The following is a 16,055-nucleotide window of genomic DNA, read 5'->3' as shown; positions in this document are numbered from 1 at the left end:
CTTGCTCTCTACAGTAAGCATCTGGACACAGTCATCGCCTTCATTTGTCACAGGCGTCTCCACTCCCCTCACTGCCAATGCTGGCTTCTGCTTGCTCCCACCACTCCATGTGTGGTCACCACTGATCTCTAGTTACCAAGCCCAGTGGACCTCACCACCCCTTTCCTATGCACCTCTGGGCAAGAGAGGAAGAGGATGGCCAAGGTGACCTCTTAAAAAGAGTGTTGGTGTTCAGATTCTCTAGCGTTTTCACAAAGAGAGCCTAAAATTCAGACAAAGACATTTCTCATTTACCACACTGCATATTTTTACTTAGATATTTAAAAAAGCAATATTGAGCCCCGAAAGAAAATGTAACATTGATGCCAAATCATATGAAAACTAACACTTGGTATCAACAGGAATATATTTGAATTTAAAAAGGCTAGCTGCATCTGACAGCAATGTGTCTCAGCTACTTAAAATCTGAGTTGAGGTGGGGGGTGGGAAGAGAAGAACATTTCATCATCCATCCATCCATTTCTTCCACAGACATTTATTGAGTCCTGATTCAGGGCCAGGTTCTGTATATGGCACCTGGGAGACAAAGATAAATAGGAGGTAGAGGAGCATATAGTGTGTGGTTATACAAGTTCTCTCTGGCTGCTTGGGGGTGCTCTAGCTTTTCTGAGCTGTGAATCTTGGGCAATTATTTAACCTTTCTCTGAAAATCAGCCAATGAAAGCCCTATGGTTCACAAAGGTCTGACATGCAGCCAATCATGAGCATGGCATAGGATCGGGCAGCATTTCATTCTGTTGTGCATGAAGTTGCCATGAGTTGGGGGCTGACAGGACAACAGCTAATGACAAGGATTCTAATCTATAAAATGGGGCTAATAATAGTAGCCACTTCATATGTTTGTTAAAAACCAAAACCAAACCCAGTGCTGTCAATCAATTCTGACTCATAGCAACCCTCTAGAACAGAGTAGAACTACCCCGTAGAGTTTCCAAGAGGCGCCCAGTGGATTTGAACTGCCGACCTTTCGGTGACATAGCTCTCAACCACTATGCTACCAGGGTTTTCCATGTTTGTTAGGAGGATTAAATGAGATGTTGTATATGAAGTATTTAGAACTACCCCTGGGACATAATGGGTCTTTAATGTTTATTAAGACAAGCAATAGGTGACAACTAGGGTGACAATATCATGTGACATGTGGGTAGTCAGGGAAGGCTTTACATCAGAAGTGACAATTACAGTGAGTCTTCAAGAGCAGTTTCCAGTAGAGAAAAGGACATCAGCCCTCCAGGCAGAGGGAACAGCATGTGCAAAGGCTGGGTGTTTGGAAAGGAACTGAAATTTCCAGGAAGTGATGAGTGTGATAGTTCAAGGCGACCTGTGGTCCTTATGTTGACAAAACTGGCGAAGACTTCTTAAACTTAAATCTGATTGTGCCAGTCCCTTGCTTAATACTCTATATTGGGTCCACATCTCTTACAGGCATCTCCACTTCTTTATGTCTAAACTCTTTGGCATGGTAATCAAGGTCCTCATGAACTTCCCTGACAACCTTCCTAATCTTGGTTTATCCTCTCTCGGCATTCCTCGCTCCAGCAACCCAACGCTCCCTGCTATTTCCAGGATATCAGGCTCAGTATTTCTCACCTATACCGTTTATGTTTTTTTCTCTCCCTGGAATGTTCCCTCTCCATCCCTTTATCTCCCTGGCAGAGCCCCACCCCTAATCATTTAAGATCCTACTCAATGCTCCAGCTCTTCCCATTCCAAGTATTCCTTATCCCCCAAGCAGTTACCCCCTCCTTCATGCTCCTAAATTGCTTACCTTTGTAAATGGGTTGTGTAAACCCCAAACAAAGTCACCATGGTCAATTTCTTACTGGTGTATACCATCAACTTTGGCACCAGAGTTTTGTCAGCTCCTGAGTCCAGAAAAAACTGAGTAAGAATTCTTCTCCATCTGATTAAGCAGACTTATGTTGAGACTCGCTATTATTATAGATAGTTGAACGTAAAGGTCCGGTCTTTCAATTGTGAATATCCTGGCTATGGTGAAACACCTAGGGATTTAAAAATAGCAATAAAGACATGCTAGATGCATGGCTAAATATTATAATCTCCATTTTACAGACAAGGACCCTAAGGTACAAAGGGGTTTAAGCAACTTGCCACAGTCACACAATTAATACATTTTTCAGCTGGGATTTGAATCCAGGTGGTGTGACTTTAGAACCTACATTCATGATTGTGCTATATATCATGTCCAAGAGTATGATTAAGTTGTTACCTCCAGTCATGGTTGCTGTCAATGCAAATTAATAATAACTTTTTGAAAATTAACTGTACCTCTGGGTATCTATTTTAGAAAAAATTATCCAAAAAGGGGGTGGTGGGTGCAGCCACAGGCAAGAAGATGTTAACTACGGCATTATTTATGTAACTGCAAAATTAAAAGCAAGCAATCTGAAATTTCAGTAACATTCAGCAGTTGTTATAGTTTTGTGCTTCTAGGCAATAGGTTACATAGCTTTGAAAATTTTTAGTTATGAAGGCTCTATAGCAACATGGAAAATATTTATACCATTAAGTGGAAAAAAAGCATGGTACAAAAGTGTTGACCATAATCACAGCCATGTAAAAAGTGCCCAGGAATGAAAGTAGAAAATATCCCCAAATGTGATGTTGGCGGGTAGGATTAGAGTGATTTTATTTTGATGTCTCTTCTAAAGTGGTCACATCACTTTAATAATTTTAAACATAAATTCTTAAGTTAAATGCTTCTCCGGTCCTTAAAACCCCATCCCTTGGCACATTTGTGTGAGCCAGTGAGAGGAAGACAGAAAACCTTTTGTGACACTAAGCTTGTTCCTTCGAGAGCTGTGACATGGCAGTGGGCAAACAGTGGGTAAACATGGATAGGTGCAAAGGAACAAACATACCTTACAGTGATTTTTGTTAACCTTAGGGCTAAAAACTCACCAAACGTTCTAAATAGCCAATTTCTTAAGTGTTTCTCTAAGTTTGAGAAATGCCTAAATCAATCATGTGCTTTTAGATGGACAAACGTACTCATATCAAGGTGGTTTCCTCAGGGGTGTCAGCATCAACACCAAGATGCAGTCAAAGCCTCACAACTGGAAGCTAATGATCCAGCCAAGGCCCAGCATCTGCCAAGGTAGACTCATTCTTCCCAACGCTGCATTTCTTAGCCTCACAATCCGTGAGCTGTCAGAAACCAAGGACCATTTCTGCCCTGTCTGTTGTTGCTTTCCCAGCTCCTAGCCTAGCAACTAGCATTCAATACTTGCTCAAAAAATATTGGTCAAGTGCATGGGTGATGGGACAAGCATACTGTGCTTTCCAAAGAACAAAGGGTTTCTTATCTCCTCTGCTGTTTCCAAAGGAACACTTTGGCCATTCCTGATTGTGGTAGAGGCTGCCAGCTCACACATTGTCCTTCCTGGGCATGTTGGTAGACAGACCACACACTTCCCAGCCCCCTTTTGAGTTGATGGGAATGTGCAACCAGGTCTAGCCCATGGAGATTGGAAGGGATTTGTGCTACTTCTGGGATGAGGCATTGGAGTGGGTACACCACCTCCAAGTTCTCAGCAATGACCCTGCAATTCATGTGCTGGAATAGCAGCATCCCCAAACGTGAGCCTGCATTCCTGAGCCCAAGATGAAAGGGCAGCCCTACCTACTGTCACTGGAAATTTGCGTAAGAAATAAACCTTCATTGGGCCAAGATTTCAGGGTTTGCCTTATTGCAGCAACTACCATGAGTAAGCAGTTCGATAGCACCTAACAACAACCATGACTAATAAATACATCAGTAAATTCCATCTCCTCTACATAAAAACAATGTAGGAGTATGGATTAGGAATGAACTCAATAAAAACATTGTTCATTAAATGTTTGATGGAGGCCATGAGAGAACAGCTATGTTTTGCAACGAACAAGTCTATTATGTCACTTTCTTTTTTATGAAAACACACAGGAGAAATTTCTCAGCCTACATTGCTAGAAAGTATCTCTTGAGCATTTGATAACACAGAATTACTGAGATTGTGATTCTTATTGACTGAGCCTTTGCCTTGCCTCCCAGAAAGCTCAGAGCCGAATACGTGGCTTGTGCACGGTTTCACGGCATACACACTTGTGAACTCTCCTGTGATCACTTTCCTGCTCAATCCTCATTTTCCCTTTGGGTCCTGATTTGTTTAATTTTATGCTTTATCTAATTGTGTTGTGTATATACTTGTGTAAGTCTCTTAAAGTTTTTTCTGTAATGAAGGGAACAAGGAAGGGTGAGAGCCAAGTTTTTAGAGTGAGCTTTGGACACTCTTCACCTAACACTGGTGAAGGCAGACAGTATAAATTAGCTCTGTGTGTAACAATCAAAGCTATTGATTTTAATTTACTCTTCTGGGTGCATGATGATTAATTTTTCCTTTGATTTATCACAGGGCAGCTGTTTATGATGGTAATTACTGGTGCAGGACGTACACTGAGATAGCTTGTGGTTCAAGCTTTCATGAAGCAAGTACGGCAACATTGTGAAGTGGATCTCTTCCAGTAGTTTGCGACTTGTATATGCTTCATTGAAAATTACTATGCTCATGGATTTCTGGTCCCTAGATGACACTTGAACACTGGCACTTCCCCTTCCTGAAGCTTCATACACCACTTTGAGTAACAGTTTTGATGGAAAACATTCCCTGTATAAAATTCCACCAGTTGGTGATAAACATCTGATGCGGGAATGTTAACATCTTTAAATCCCACCTCCTACCTCACCTTAATTTTACTTCATCTTCTATACTGGTATAGAGTCAGTACTTTGAAACCTCTCCACTGTATATGCATTGAAGGAATGCCTGAGTGGTGCGAACTGTTAACACACTCCACTGCTGACCAAGAGGTTGATGGAGGTTTGAGTTCACCCAAAGGCACCTCAGAATGCCTGGTGATCTACTTCCAAAAACTCAGCCATTGATAACCTTACAGAGCAGAGCTCTACTCTGATATATATGTGGAGCCAGGAGTCAGAGCTGACTTGATAACAACTGGATATAAATTGAAAGGCTATGCTAAATTATTTCTACATTTCATATCTATAGTCTCTTTTTATTAAATGATTCACAATAGATGCACATAGACACATGTGAAAAAATTCTTTATTAATTTCTCACACTTCATTACAAAATGTATGTTGCAAACAACTTGAATAACCTACTTGTGTTTTATTAATTTTTTTTTTTAAAACCCTTGGCTTCAAGGACTCAGAGTCTCCCTATCTTTTCTCAAGTATCGGGAAACACTGATAATTGGAGTCAATAGGTTATCATTTTGCTATTTATTTTCTTCTCTCAAGCTTTGAAAAAAAATGTCCTCTGTATAAATTAAACAAAAAAAAGTTGAAAATTCTATGTCATTACAGTCAACAGAATTATAATAATGCATCCAAAATGTGCGGCCACAAAATATCAGGTATATGTTTTGAAAAAGAAAAAAAAAAAAAAAATGACATTCTAGCCTTGTTAAAAGGATAATGGTCCCATATTTTTATTAACAGGTTAGCAAAACAAAATCCAATGGATTACAATATTTACATGTTATTTGAAAAATAAAGTAGTGATAAAAGCATGTCACAATTATTTTCTTTTTCCTTTTTTATTTTTCTTTGTTTTTTTTTTTTTGGTAACCATTACAAACACCCAATCCAGGTATGGAACTGTTTAATACATTTGAAATGAGGCCAATTAAAAACAATTAAGGACACAAAATGAATCTCTGTCTAGATAGTTCACACCTTCCCCATTTTCTGGTTTCCACATGATGGCCCCATCCCTAAAAAAAAAAAATTAAATTAAACACCCGACAAATAAAAAATTTTAACAGCAAGAAAATAAAAGAAAAACATGCTTTTCAAGTAAGCACTTATTCCACAAATGCAACATCTTTCCATGGATTTTATTTGAAGCTGTGTGGGACACTGTCATCTCAGCAATTCCCCTTCCCTTTCTGCCCTCCCTCCCCCCCAACCCTTCCAAGTTAAAAAAAAACAAAAACAAAAACATGAAAACCAAAGGACTCACACCCACGTACACACACATACAAGTGCGAGCGCGTGCATGCACGCGCACGTGCGCGCACACACACACATACTTCTAAAACCTAAGCTTCAAGGAAAGTTCTTTTCTACTTTGTGGAACGAAACCCTTTGTTCACAATCAGAACATATTATATAGACTTAGATTTAGTCTAAGCTGCTCCCCTCCTGAAGAAGCTAATATAGGGGAAACAGAGCAGCTGGCAGCTAGATTAAAAAAAAAAAAAGTAGTTCTCCAGGCTCCTTGTAGGATTTAAGTATTTCTTGTCCATTCTCACCAAAGGAATGGGATTCTAACCATCCTTCTTCTCCCCTAATAAATGAGAAAACGTCTAAAGCACAACACAAACAAAAACAGAACATATTTTAAATTCACACATAAAAGCCAGCTCACCTAACAGAAATTATTTGTGTGAGACAGATACTGTGTTAATTGGACAAGCAACAAAAGGGTGAAGAGGACCTCTCGTCTGGCCCACAAGCTGCATAGCTGTGCCGAAAGTTTGGTTCTTTAGTTAAATTAAAAAAAAAAAAAAAAAAGTTAACATCTTTGTTATTTTCATGTTTTAAAATAAAAACATTCCTATTCACAAAAAACTAAATCTCCCTTGCCCCCAAATCGAAACAACAATAACACGCACACACACACACACACAAAAACAATTTATATGAAAAACTGAATTGTGCTGTGTTTGTAACACTCAAATTGATAGAAAATAAACATGTGGCAAACAAAACTGCACATCACCTTAAAATTAGCTCACATGAACCTACCAAATTCTAAATTATAGTTGAACACTAATAAACAGCTTACCTGGAATAAAGGATGACAATTCACAAACAGTTATCTAATAATTAATGTCTGTTTCTTTTTTTGTTTTGTTTTTTACTAAAATAATTAAAAAAATCACAGTATTTTAAGAAATAAAACCCACATGGGGATTTTAAGCACAATTTGTGTTCCTTTCTTTAAAACTCTTTTTTTTTTCCTCCATTCACCATCTTGCCCAGCAGTTCTCTCTACATTTAACCACGACGACGACAGGTAGTACTGACAAATGCAGAGAATTCCCTTGGTTAATTTTGAGGTACTAGGAAACAGGTGACTGTTTTATGCAAAGCAGTTTTTTTTTTTTTTTTTTTTCCCCAAAGCGGCTGCAGTTAGGTCTTGAAAAAGCTTAAGGTATTAAAACTAGAAAAACGCACCAAAAGTTGTGCGTCAAGAAGTTGTTCCCCTCTGAGAAGTCTTCTACGGTCACGGAACATCTGGCCTCCACGTTCTGTCCAAGACCGCCACAGAGTACACCACGTACACGCGAGGTGCTTCCATATTCCGCAACGAATGGAACTTCCGTGAAGATCCGGAAGAAAAGATGCAGTGATGGAAAAGGAGCCACATATTCCAACCATTTAAATAACTTTAATTTACATACTCATTCACAAAGGTACCAGTGCTTTGAAAATAGATTGTTCAGTCCTAAAAAGCAGCTTTGTTTCTGTCTTCTCTTTTCTGTCCCTCCCTTCTCAGCCCAAGCCGGCCCACCCACCTTTTCATCACTGTTCAAGTAAGGTTTGATTAAGAATTTCACCAAACGCTTATTCTTTTTTGGCCTCTGCATTCTCCAGGAGAGATTTGTTGGCAGTTACCACACAGATGGCTACCGTTTCATTCTTTAGGGAAAAGTCTATCCCGATTGCCTCGTCACCTTCCTTTTCTTCTATGGAGGGCATTTTGATACCGTCCTCCAAGCTCTCTTTTGCATGGATTTCTTCTCTGCTCACCTGCTTGGTGTCATTCAAAGCCCTGGAAAAGAACATTTATAGAAGAGACAAGATGAGTGTGTATTTTTTTCTAGCTAAACAAAAAAGACTCAAGTGTCCTTATTTCCTTGATCCATAGGTTTTCTTTTGAGCAAATGTCATGGGCATACAACTAAATTGTGAGCAGTTTATTTTTACTATGAAGTCCCTGGGTGATGTAAATAGTTAACTTGCTCATCTGCTAGCCAAAGGTTGGCAACTCAAGTCCACCCAGAGGTGCTGTGGAAAAAAAGCCTGGCGATGTACTTCCAAAAAATCAGCCTAAAAACCCTATGGGGCACAGTTCTACTCTGGCACTCATGGGGTCTCCTGTGTTAGGGTTGACTCCACGGGCACTGGTTATCCTTGCTGTATGTTAGGCTTAGGTCATGCATTTTTGGTATCTTTGTAAAGAATTGAACCTACAAAAATAACTACCTTAATATGTTTTGATTATGCCATGATTTATTTCCAGATTTACACAGTATTTTTATACCAACTTCTCTCCTGGGGCATAAGTGGTAATAGCAAGAGTTGTCTTATGCTCAAACTCAGCAGCTGAACCCAGGAGCTTGGAGATTTAACAATATTAATTACAACTAAAAGAGCGACTCAGGTATGAAAGATTTAATGGACAAGCCCAGAAACAAACAAACAACAAAACTCTTAAGATGGTACCCAACTCTTGGGATGCTTAGTTATATTCTCTGGGGTCTAGATGCTTGAGGTTCCAGAAGCATTCTCTCATAAAAGGACCAAATCCTAGGTTCTCTCTGGTATAGAAGATGCTGCTATGTTCAAGGATCTTGTAAGTATTTTACAGGTGTGCTCCCACCTACCTGGAAGGCAGGCAGAAGCTGGCTCTGTCCCCGAGGCAAGGCATTAAAGGCACCAAGAGGCACCTGGCATTGTTCGAGGTCCCCTAGGGAACATGTCAGAGGCAGGAACAGAAACCAGGTCTTCTGACCCCCGGTCCAGCGCTCTATCAGAGAGTGTCGTGCTAATGAAAGCTGAAGGGACACTGGCTGGAGATTCCACTCTACTTCTGCACATGGGCTCGAGGGGGATGTGTCATTCATAAAGATGATTTTTGACTTCTGGCTGGTGACAATGTTAAAAACCACCAGAAAAGGAGAAACCTGGTTCCTCACAACTGCCTTTCCTCCCACAGCCCGGAAATGTGGCACAGAGGGGACTACATACTGTCAGGCGAACAAAGAAAAGAACCCCATCTCCCTCCCAGCTCCCACTCTGGGCCAAGGCATTTTTGGGGTGGCCCCACTTACATGCCGTGCCTTAGCACGTGCCTTTCCCACTCGGAGCCCTGTGAAAACGCCCGTCCACAGAATTCACATGGAAAACGCTTCTCAGTGTTAACAGCAGCCCCATGATCAGAAAATCTCATAAGATCTGTGAAAAGAAGCAGACGTGTTACCTGTGTGCTGTGGGAACAGGCAGAATAGATGAGTCAGCATTCCTCAGGAAACTCCTTTCCCGCCTTCACTTGTAAAGCCAGGTGGTGAAAAGCAATTTCCACATTCCTTACTCCTTTTCCTACCCAATATGTCCCCTAAGGACATTTCTTGAATAGTTCTCCCCTTTCTCCTCACTTCTGTAACTACTTCCGTTACAAATAATCTGCATCTGTATTGCCCAAAAAGCCCTTCTTCCCATTCTAAAGGTGTGGTATCTGGGCATTTTTTTCTATCGTATCTCTCCCTTCTGTGCCTCATTGTTTAGCACTTACTAGTTTTCTACTTGACACAGGTTTGATCTTATTCACTGAAAAGAATATAGCCTGCTGAAAGGAGCAGACCACATTATACACAGACGACCTCAGGGTTACGATGCCTGCCAAGTAAGGCCGAAGGTCCAGACTTATGGTCATATGTCATGGATATCACAATCAACACCTTACAGGGTTGTTATGAGTATTGAATGAGATCTTCAAGCAAAGAATCTAACATGAATGTGAATCCTGGGCACCTGGAGCCTGGTGGAATTCTCGCCTTCCATGCAGGAGATCTGGGTTTGATTCCCAGCCAATGCACCTCAAGCGCAGCCACCACCCATCTGTCAGTGGAAGCTTTCATGTTGCTATGATGCTAAACAGGCTTCAGCAGAACTTCCAGACCAAGAAGAACTAGGAAGAAAGGCCTATCGATCTACTCCCAAAAACCAGCCAATGAAAACCCTATGGGTTACAACTGTCTGATCTACAACTGATCATGGGGATGGCTGGCGTAGGACCCAGCAACATTTCATTCTATTCTGCATGAGGAAGCCATAAGTCGGGGGCTGACCTGATAACAGTAAATAACAACAATGTGAAAACATGTCCCCAGCTAGTGATGGATCCTGGCTAGCTAGCCAACATCTACTTCTCAACTGGTGATATTCATGAACGTGGGACAGACAGACATTTCTGGATAGGTCTCGTTGTAAACATCAAATACTGACTGTAGTTGTTTTGTTTCCTCCATGGTGCTGGGCACATTTTAGGGGTTTGTTAAATGTGAACTGGCTGGCTAATTGTTAAGAGGCTACTCCTCCTGGCAGACTCAAAGACTAGAGCTTATACGGCCTTTGTGTTGTCCTGAGTCCCCAGCCCATATGCCTTTCATTATACCACAGAGGCCAGATCTTTATGTGGGTAATAAACAGCAAGACCTAGACGGTTCTATAGCCACGTCCAAAGTGCGGGCAGCGAGCAGTGAAACGCTGATCGTCTCTACAGATCTGATCACTCTGTGCCTGTGCACACAAGATGTCAGAGAAGGATGTCTCCTGCCTCAAACCCCCATCTAATAAAATTCTCCTAACAGGATAGGTGTTTCTGTGCTGCCTTAATCTTCAACACAAAAAGCTCTGTGAATGGGGCTGGTTCTAACAAAAGATGAAACATTTTCTCACAAATTAAGAAGATCACCCCACAAGCCATTAAAAATAATTTGCACAGACTATCTTCCTTGATTCTTTTCATTGGAAATGAGACAGCACCATCTGCTCTTCGCATTAATTCCTTAGCAGGGATTATCTTGGGCAAGAAATCAACAGAATGCCTTCCTGACTCCTCCCCAACTGCATAATGAGGAGGGGGTGGGGAGGACTGGGCTTGGCTTCAGTTTGATTTCTTCATGCCTGGTTTCTTCTCTTTAAAATCCACCCCCCCTTCCCCCGCCAGCTTCCTAGGCAGGACCTGCAGTTTGTCCCCAAGTCAGCCCTCTTTCCAGCTCCCTTGTTTAGAAAGGATATTGGGAATCAGGTATCTCCAATTGGGCAGCCTGATGAGAATCTACATTGCCAAAGAGGAGAGGGCTGCTGGTACACTTGCTCCTTTGCCCTTAGGAGACCGGAAACCAATCATCTTGTCTTTCCAGTGGCTCAAGCTAAGTTTCATCTTCAGAGGAGGAGGCCACTCATTACCTGTGGCACATCAAATTGCTCTCCATCAGCCCTGAGAACTAAGCCAAAGCACCGCCCACTCTCTGCTCCTAGAAGACATAACGTCTGGCAAAAAACACCCCCAGGCTATTGTGTGCCATTCCTTCTTCTTGGCAAGAAAATACCTAGATAGTGGAAAATTGATTCTAGGTCTGTTCAAAGGCGATGGGACAAAGGAGGCTGTGCTTTCAACGATTCCTGAAGGAGAAGGGAAGGTTTAGGCTTGTAATTCCCATTAACATTACTGGAGGTTACTCGTAAATCCCCACCCTCCGAGAGGAATACATGCCTTCTCCACCCTGAGGACTATTTTTTTCCCCCCTTGTGGTTAAGGCTCATGAATGTGGATGCCACACTTTCCAGTGAGAAGCAATCGGAGACCAGGAAGTTCTTTCCAGTCAAACCGACCTGGTCTGATGCCACAGCGCCGATGAGAAAGGGAGGCCAACCCATGGGAGAAGGGAAATTTGCCTGGTGCTTTATGCGTCTCAACTGCCATCTTTTTTCTTCGGATTTTCTGGCGGAGTCACAGGGGAGTAGAGGATGAGAAGGAGTTCTTGACTCTGTCATACTTATAACCTCTACGATCATGTGTATTCAGCTTTAGAGATTAAAAAGTCTTAATATTCGATGAGGAGTAATTTATTTCCTGAAGAGGAATGGCAGAGCGCAGAGCACCAGGAAGAGAAAGGAGGCTTTGTACCCACTGCCAAAAGCATCCTCTCCCAGAGAACTCTGGTAACAGCACGTGGATGTTAAATATTCATCACTAAGAAAATATTTGTGAAATGGTTAAACCGAAGAAAAGAAAAAGCTACACTTCTCAGATCATAGCCATCTTCCTTATGAGAGATAAATGAATGAACATGGCCTCGATTAATAAAACCTGTAACTTTACAATTCTTGAATAGTGCTATCAACCTTCAGGAATAAAAAAAAATAGGATATTTTATTTGTTTATATTTCAGGTTGACCAGTGGGCATGGGAGTTTTGAAGAGCCAGCACACCTTGCCTGGCAGTTCTAGCTGTCTGTCTAGGTCGGGGGTCCAAGTGCCAAACTAGACCCCTATTTGGCAAACCCATGGTCTCCTGCCTTGGCTGGGGGCTAGGGGAGTGCAGACAAAGAGAACAGAGGAAGAACAGGGAGAGCCTTGGAGGGAAATGATCCACCAAATAGGTTTCTTTAGGCTTGTGGACTAACAGAGCAGGGAAAACAAAGACATTTTTACTGAAGAGCTAGGCCCCAAAGGCCTCCAAATCTACATATTACCTTTAGTGAAGGACATTCCATTGTCTAAGGGGTTGGGAGGCTGGCATGCAGAATAAGAGAGGTCTTGGCTTTGGAGCCAGAAGACCTAAATCCAACCTCTGGTGTTTTTTTTTTACTTTGGACAAGCTCTTACATGACAATAATCCCACTTGCACTGCAGGGTTATCAGTTAGTAGTGATTATATGTTCTAGGGCCTGGGCTAAGGTCATCTTATGCATTATCTCATTTAATCTTTATAACGTTTAATCATTTACAAATCTTTATAATAACCCATAATTATTTTATGGATGATGAAGGCACAAGGAGACAAAATAATTTACCCGAAGTCATACAGCTAGTAAGCAGTAGAACTGGGAGCCAAACCCAGGCAAACCGACTGCAGCGCCCTCTACAATATACAAGATTAAATAAATAAGGTCGTATAAAAGCCACCAACACAGAGCCTGGCACATAATGATGCACAATAATGGCAACTGATACCATTCTTCTCATCACTGAGGTGACAGCTACAATGTTTACTTATCGGGTTTACAGTACCCACATGGCTTTGATAAACTTGTAATAACTAAGGTAACAGATCTCAACCTATAATCTTGTATGTGCAGTTTGGGGATTTCCACAATATTCCATGTTGGACAATATAGAAAACCAACTATCTACAACCAAATACACTTAAATTTTTTTTTTTTTTAATTTTGAAATAATCAGAGACTCACAGGAAGTTGCAAAAATAGTACAAGAGTTCCAAGAAAACCTCCCCAGTGTCCCCTGTAAATACACAGTTAAATAAAAGCTGTAGCCTCTTGCTCCCTCTTCACAAACCGGAAACAGGGCAGCAAGGGAATTGAGAAGAGGACCAAGCAGAGAGACATATGGAGAGGGTTCAGGTTGTCTGCAGGCTCTAACCCCAGCAGTACAGATTTTAAACAAGCTTTCAACTGGAAGTTCATTGTCATTCCTCGATAGCTTTACATTCTCATCAGTCTTGCTATCTGCCTGTCCTTATTCTGAAGATCCCCTAGACACCAGTTTTCCTTATTGAAAAAAAAAAAATTAAATGCCATATATATATATATATATATATTTTCAACAAACATGTATCTGTAGTTAGAGAGAAGATGTCTGTTTTCCTTGGCGTTTCTGTAGCTGGTAATAGTTTCCTATGACATTGCCCCTGAAGTGTTTCTTAAGTCAGTCTGTTCTGCTCCTTAACTAAGAGGGATCATTCCTTCTGTTACTCCTACAACTACCGCCTGTTTCCCTTCTGTCTCACCGTGGACGTGCTGGCTGCCATCTGGGACTAAGAGGGCAGGGAGGAGACTAACCTCTGTCTTCAGCCTTGCCGTTCATTTCTTCTTCCTTGTCTTCATCCTCACTGCTGGAGCTCTCCATTTTTTCCTTCATCTGTTCCAGCTGATCCAAGTTAACCCGTCCAACCAGCTCAAAGTTCCGGCTGACCTGAAAAAGGCCCACACAATCATGGAATGATGAAATGAGCGATGAACCAGATTCAACGGGGTACCCCCTGGTGGAGACACCTTTCCAAAATCATTTTCCTATGACTGTGTTTTCTGAATCAGGATCAAAACAATGGTGCTTAAGAGGTCTGTTTCTTCATTGCTGACTCTTTCTGAGGTGGCTCTGCATTTTTGCTCCCACATTCCACCATTTTCACTGGGATAGTCAACACTGGACCTTCTTTACCAAACTTGTTAAAAAACACGATACAATCGGCAGGAGTCCCTGGGAGAAAACGGTTAAGCACTCGGCTACTATCCGAAAGGTTGATGGTTTGAACTCACCTAGAGGTGCCTTGGAATAAAGTCCTGGCAGTCTACTTCTGAAAAATCAGCCATTGAAAACCTTATGGGGCATAGTTCTACCCTGACACACATGAAGTCGTCATGAGTTGGAACTGACTCAACACTAACTGGTTTTACAATCAGCAGGAGGTAAAAAGTATCATCAAGTCTGGGGTATACAGTAGGGGTCTGATACATTTTTTTTAGTTAATTCAAAGGTATAACTTTCATAAAGTACTCAAGCTTCAAATACTTCTGGAGGTGAAGGGGCTCTGTGAGCATCCTGGCCACGAGCAGCAGAGATGACAACCTTCTTCGTCATGTTCCTATCAGCCTGGAGGGTGGTGGGCTGCCTCAGTGTAAGTCAGATGACAACTATTTGATTCCTAACTCCAGTTTCAAATGGAAGGCAACATTGTTACTGTGAGTATGACTACTGCTTTTGAAGCTGACAATGGACTATTTATCCAGGCTGGGATTAGATTATTTGAGAAAAATCTAGATGACTAATCCCCTAAAACCTTTGAAAAGCGGCGACTATGGCTGATTTATGTAAGATGTGGTTAGACTAATGGGGGATCCAAACTTTCTTCAAAATACCATTCAAAGGGAATAAAAGTCTACATTAAGGAAAGTTATAAACAATTATCTGTTTCAGGTTCTCACATCAATGTAGCACAAAATTTACCTTCTTCATTAATCTGTTTTCAGAACCTCACGAATTTTCAGGAATAACAAGTTAGCACAGGACTGAAGTCAACGAAATGACTCAAGTCAATACAGTGATTGGCAACTCCTCTGTGTAAGGCCTTGGGGGTTCGGGGAGGGGGTACACAAAGATGAATGACACCTGGTTCTGGCCCCCAGAGGCTCACAGTTTAGTGAGGAAGGAAGAGAGACATCATTAATTAGAATCCCAGGCAGATTTCCATAGCTGCTACAGCAGCGGTACAGAGTGTAATGAGGACACAAGAGAGGAAAAGAGAATTTACAAGACAATTCCAAAATCTTCTCTGGGCCCAGAGTGGAACAAAGATTTGCTGAGTACCACCGATTCCATATGCCTGGCAGATGGGAACGTCATCACTGACTGTGACAAATGTGAGAGAAAGAGACTCAGAGTACCAGGGCCAACAGGCTAAGTACTGTCCCAACAACATCATGTAGGAGATGGGCAGCATCTACAAAAAGGAGTAAAACTCAGGGGAAAAACTCTTTCAAAAGGGGAGGAACAGTACTTTGATCTTTCTGTGACACTGAAATCCATGAAGTCAGTTGGCATTGAAAACAACTCAACATGAGGGTGGAAAAGATGTTTTTGTCAATCTCAGTGCTAAACATTCAGGGACATCAACTTTTCTTGCCCATTAAAAAAAAGTTCTAAAATTAGCAGACTAAGATAAGGAGGAGGAGGAACAGGTCAATTTTAGAATCTTTATTTTTCTTTCCTTCCCTCTAAGGGTTCACAGTAATGATCTCCGAAGGACTTTTGCTGTAGCATCTCCCAACTAGGGATTTATTTACCACGGTTCACTCATACAGGCCTATATCAAAGCATGGGCTCTGAAGTCAGACAGATCTGAGTTCAAGTTCAGAGTCTGACATTAACCACTAGACTC

General features: G+C 41.5%; 1 protein-coding gene across 9 annotated transcripts in view; it reads right to left on the bottom strand.

The window, feature by feature from the left end:
- Nucleotides 1–5,494: 5,494 nt before the first annotated feature.
- The window catches only part of ZNF462 (zinc finger protein 462), a 150,088-nt gene continuing 139,527 nt past the window's right edge, over nucleotides 5,495–16,055 (bottom strand). For 7 of the 9 annotated variants that reach the window (XM_049897299.1, XM_049897296.1, XM_049897302.1 and 4 more), the window contains exons 11-13: nucleotides 13,960–14,092; nucleotides 9,205–9,328; nucleotides 6,052–7,922 (exon numbers count right to left, since the gene is read on the bottom strand). In XM_049897299.1, coding sequence (XP_049753256.1) covers nucleotides 7,715–7,922; nucleotides 9,205–9,328; nucleotides 13,960–14,092 — 465 coding nt within the window. In that variant the 3' untranslated portion in view covers nucleotides 6,052–7,714. Of the gene's footprint in view, nucleotides 5,857–6,051; nucleotides 7,923–9,204; nucleotides 9,329–13,959; nucleotides 14,093–16,055 lie in introns of those variants that run through there. The other 2 variants (XR_007518805.1, XR_007518806.1) reach the window with 2 other exon arrangements.

Source organism: Elephas maximus, chromosome 9, assembly GCF_024166365.1.
Source record: "Elephas maximus indicus isolate mEleMax1 chromosome 9, mEleMax1 primary haplotype, whole genome shotgun sequence".
Lineage (NCBI taxonomy): Eukaryota > Metazoa > Chordata > Mammalia > Proboscidea > Elephantidae > Elephas > Elephas maximus.
Note: the sequence above shows the minus strand (reverse complement) of the source record. Positions and strands in the feature narration are given on the sequence as shown.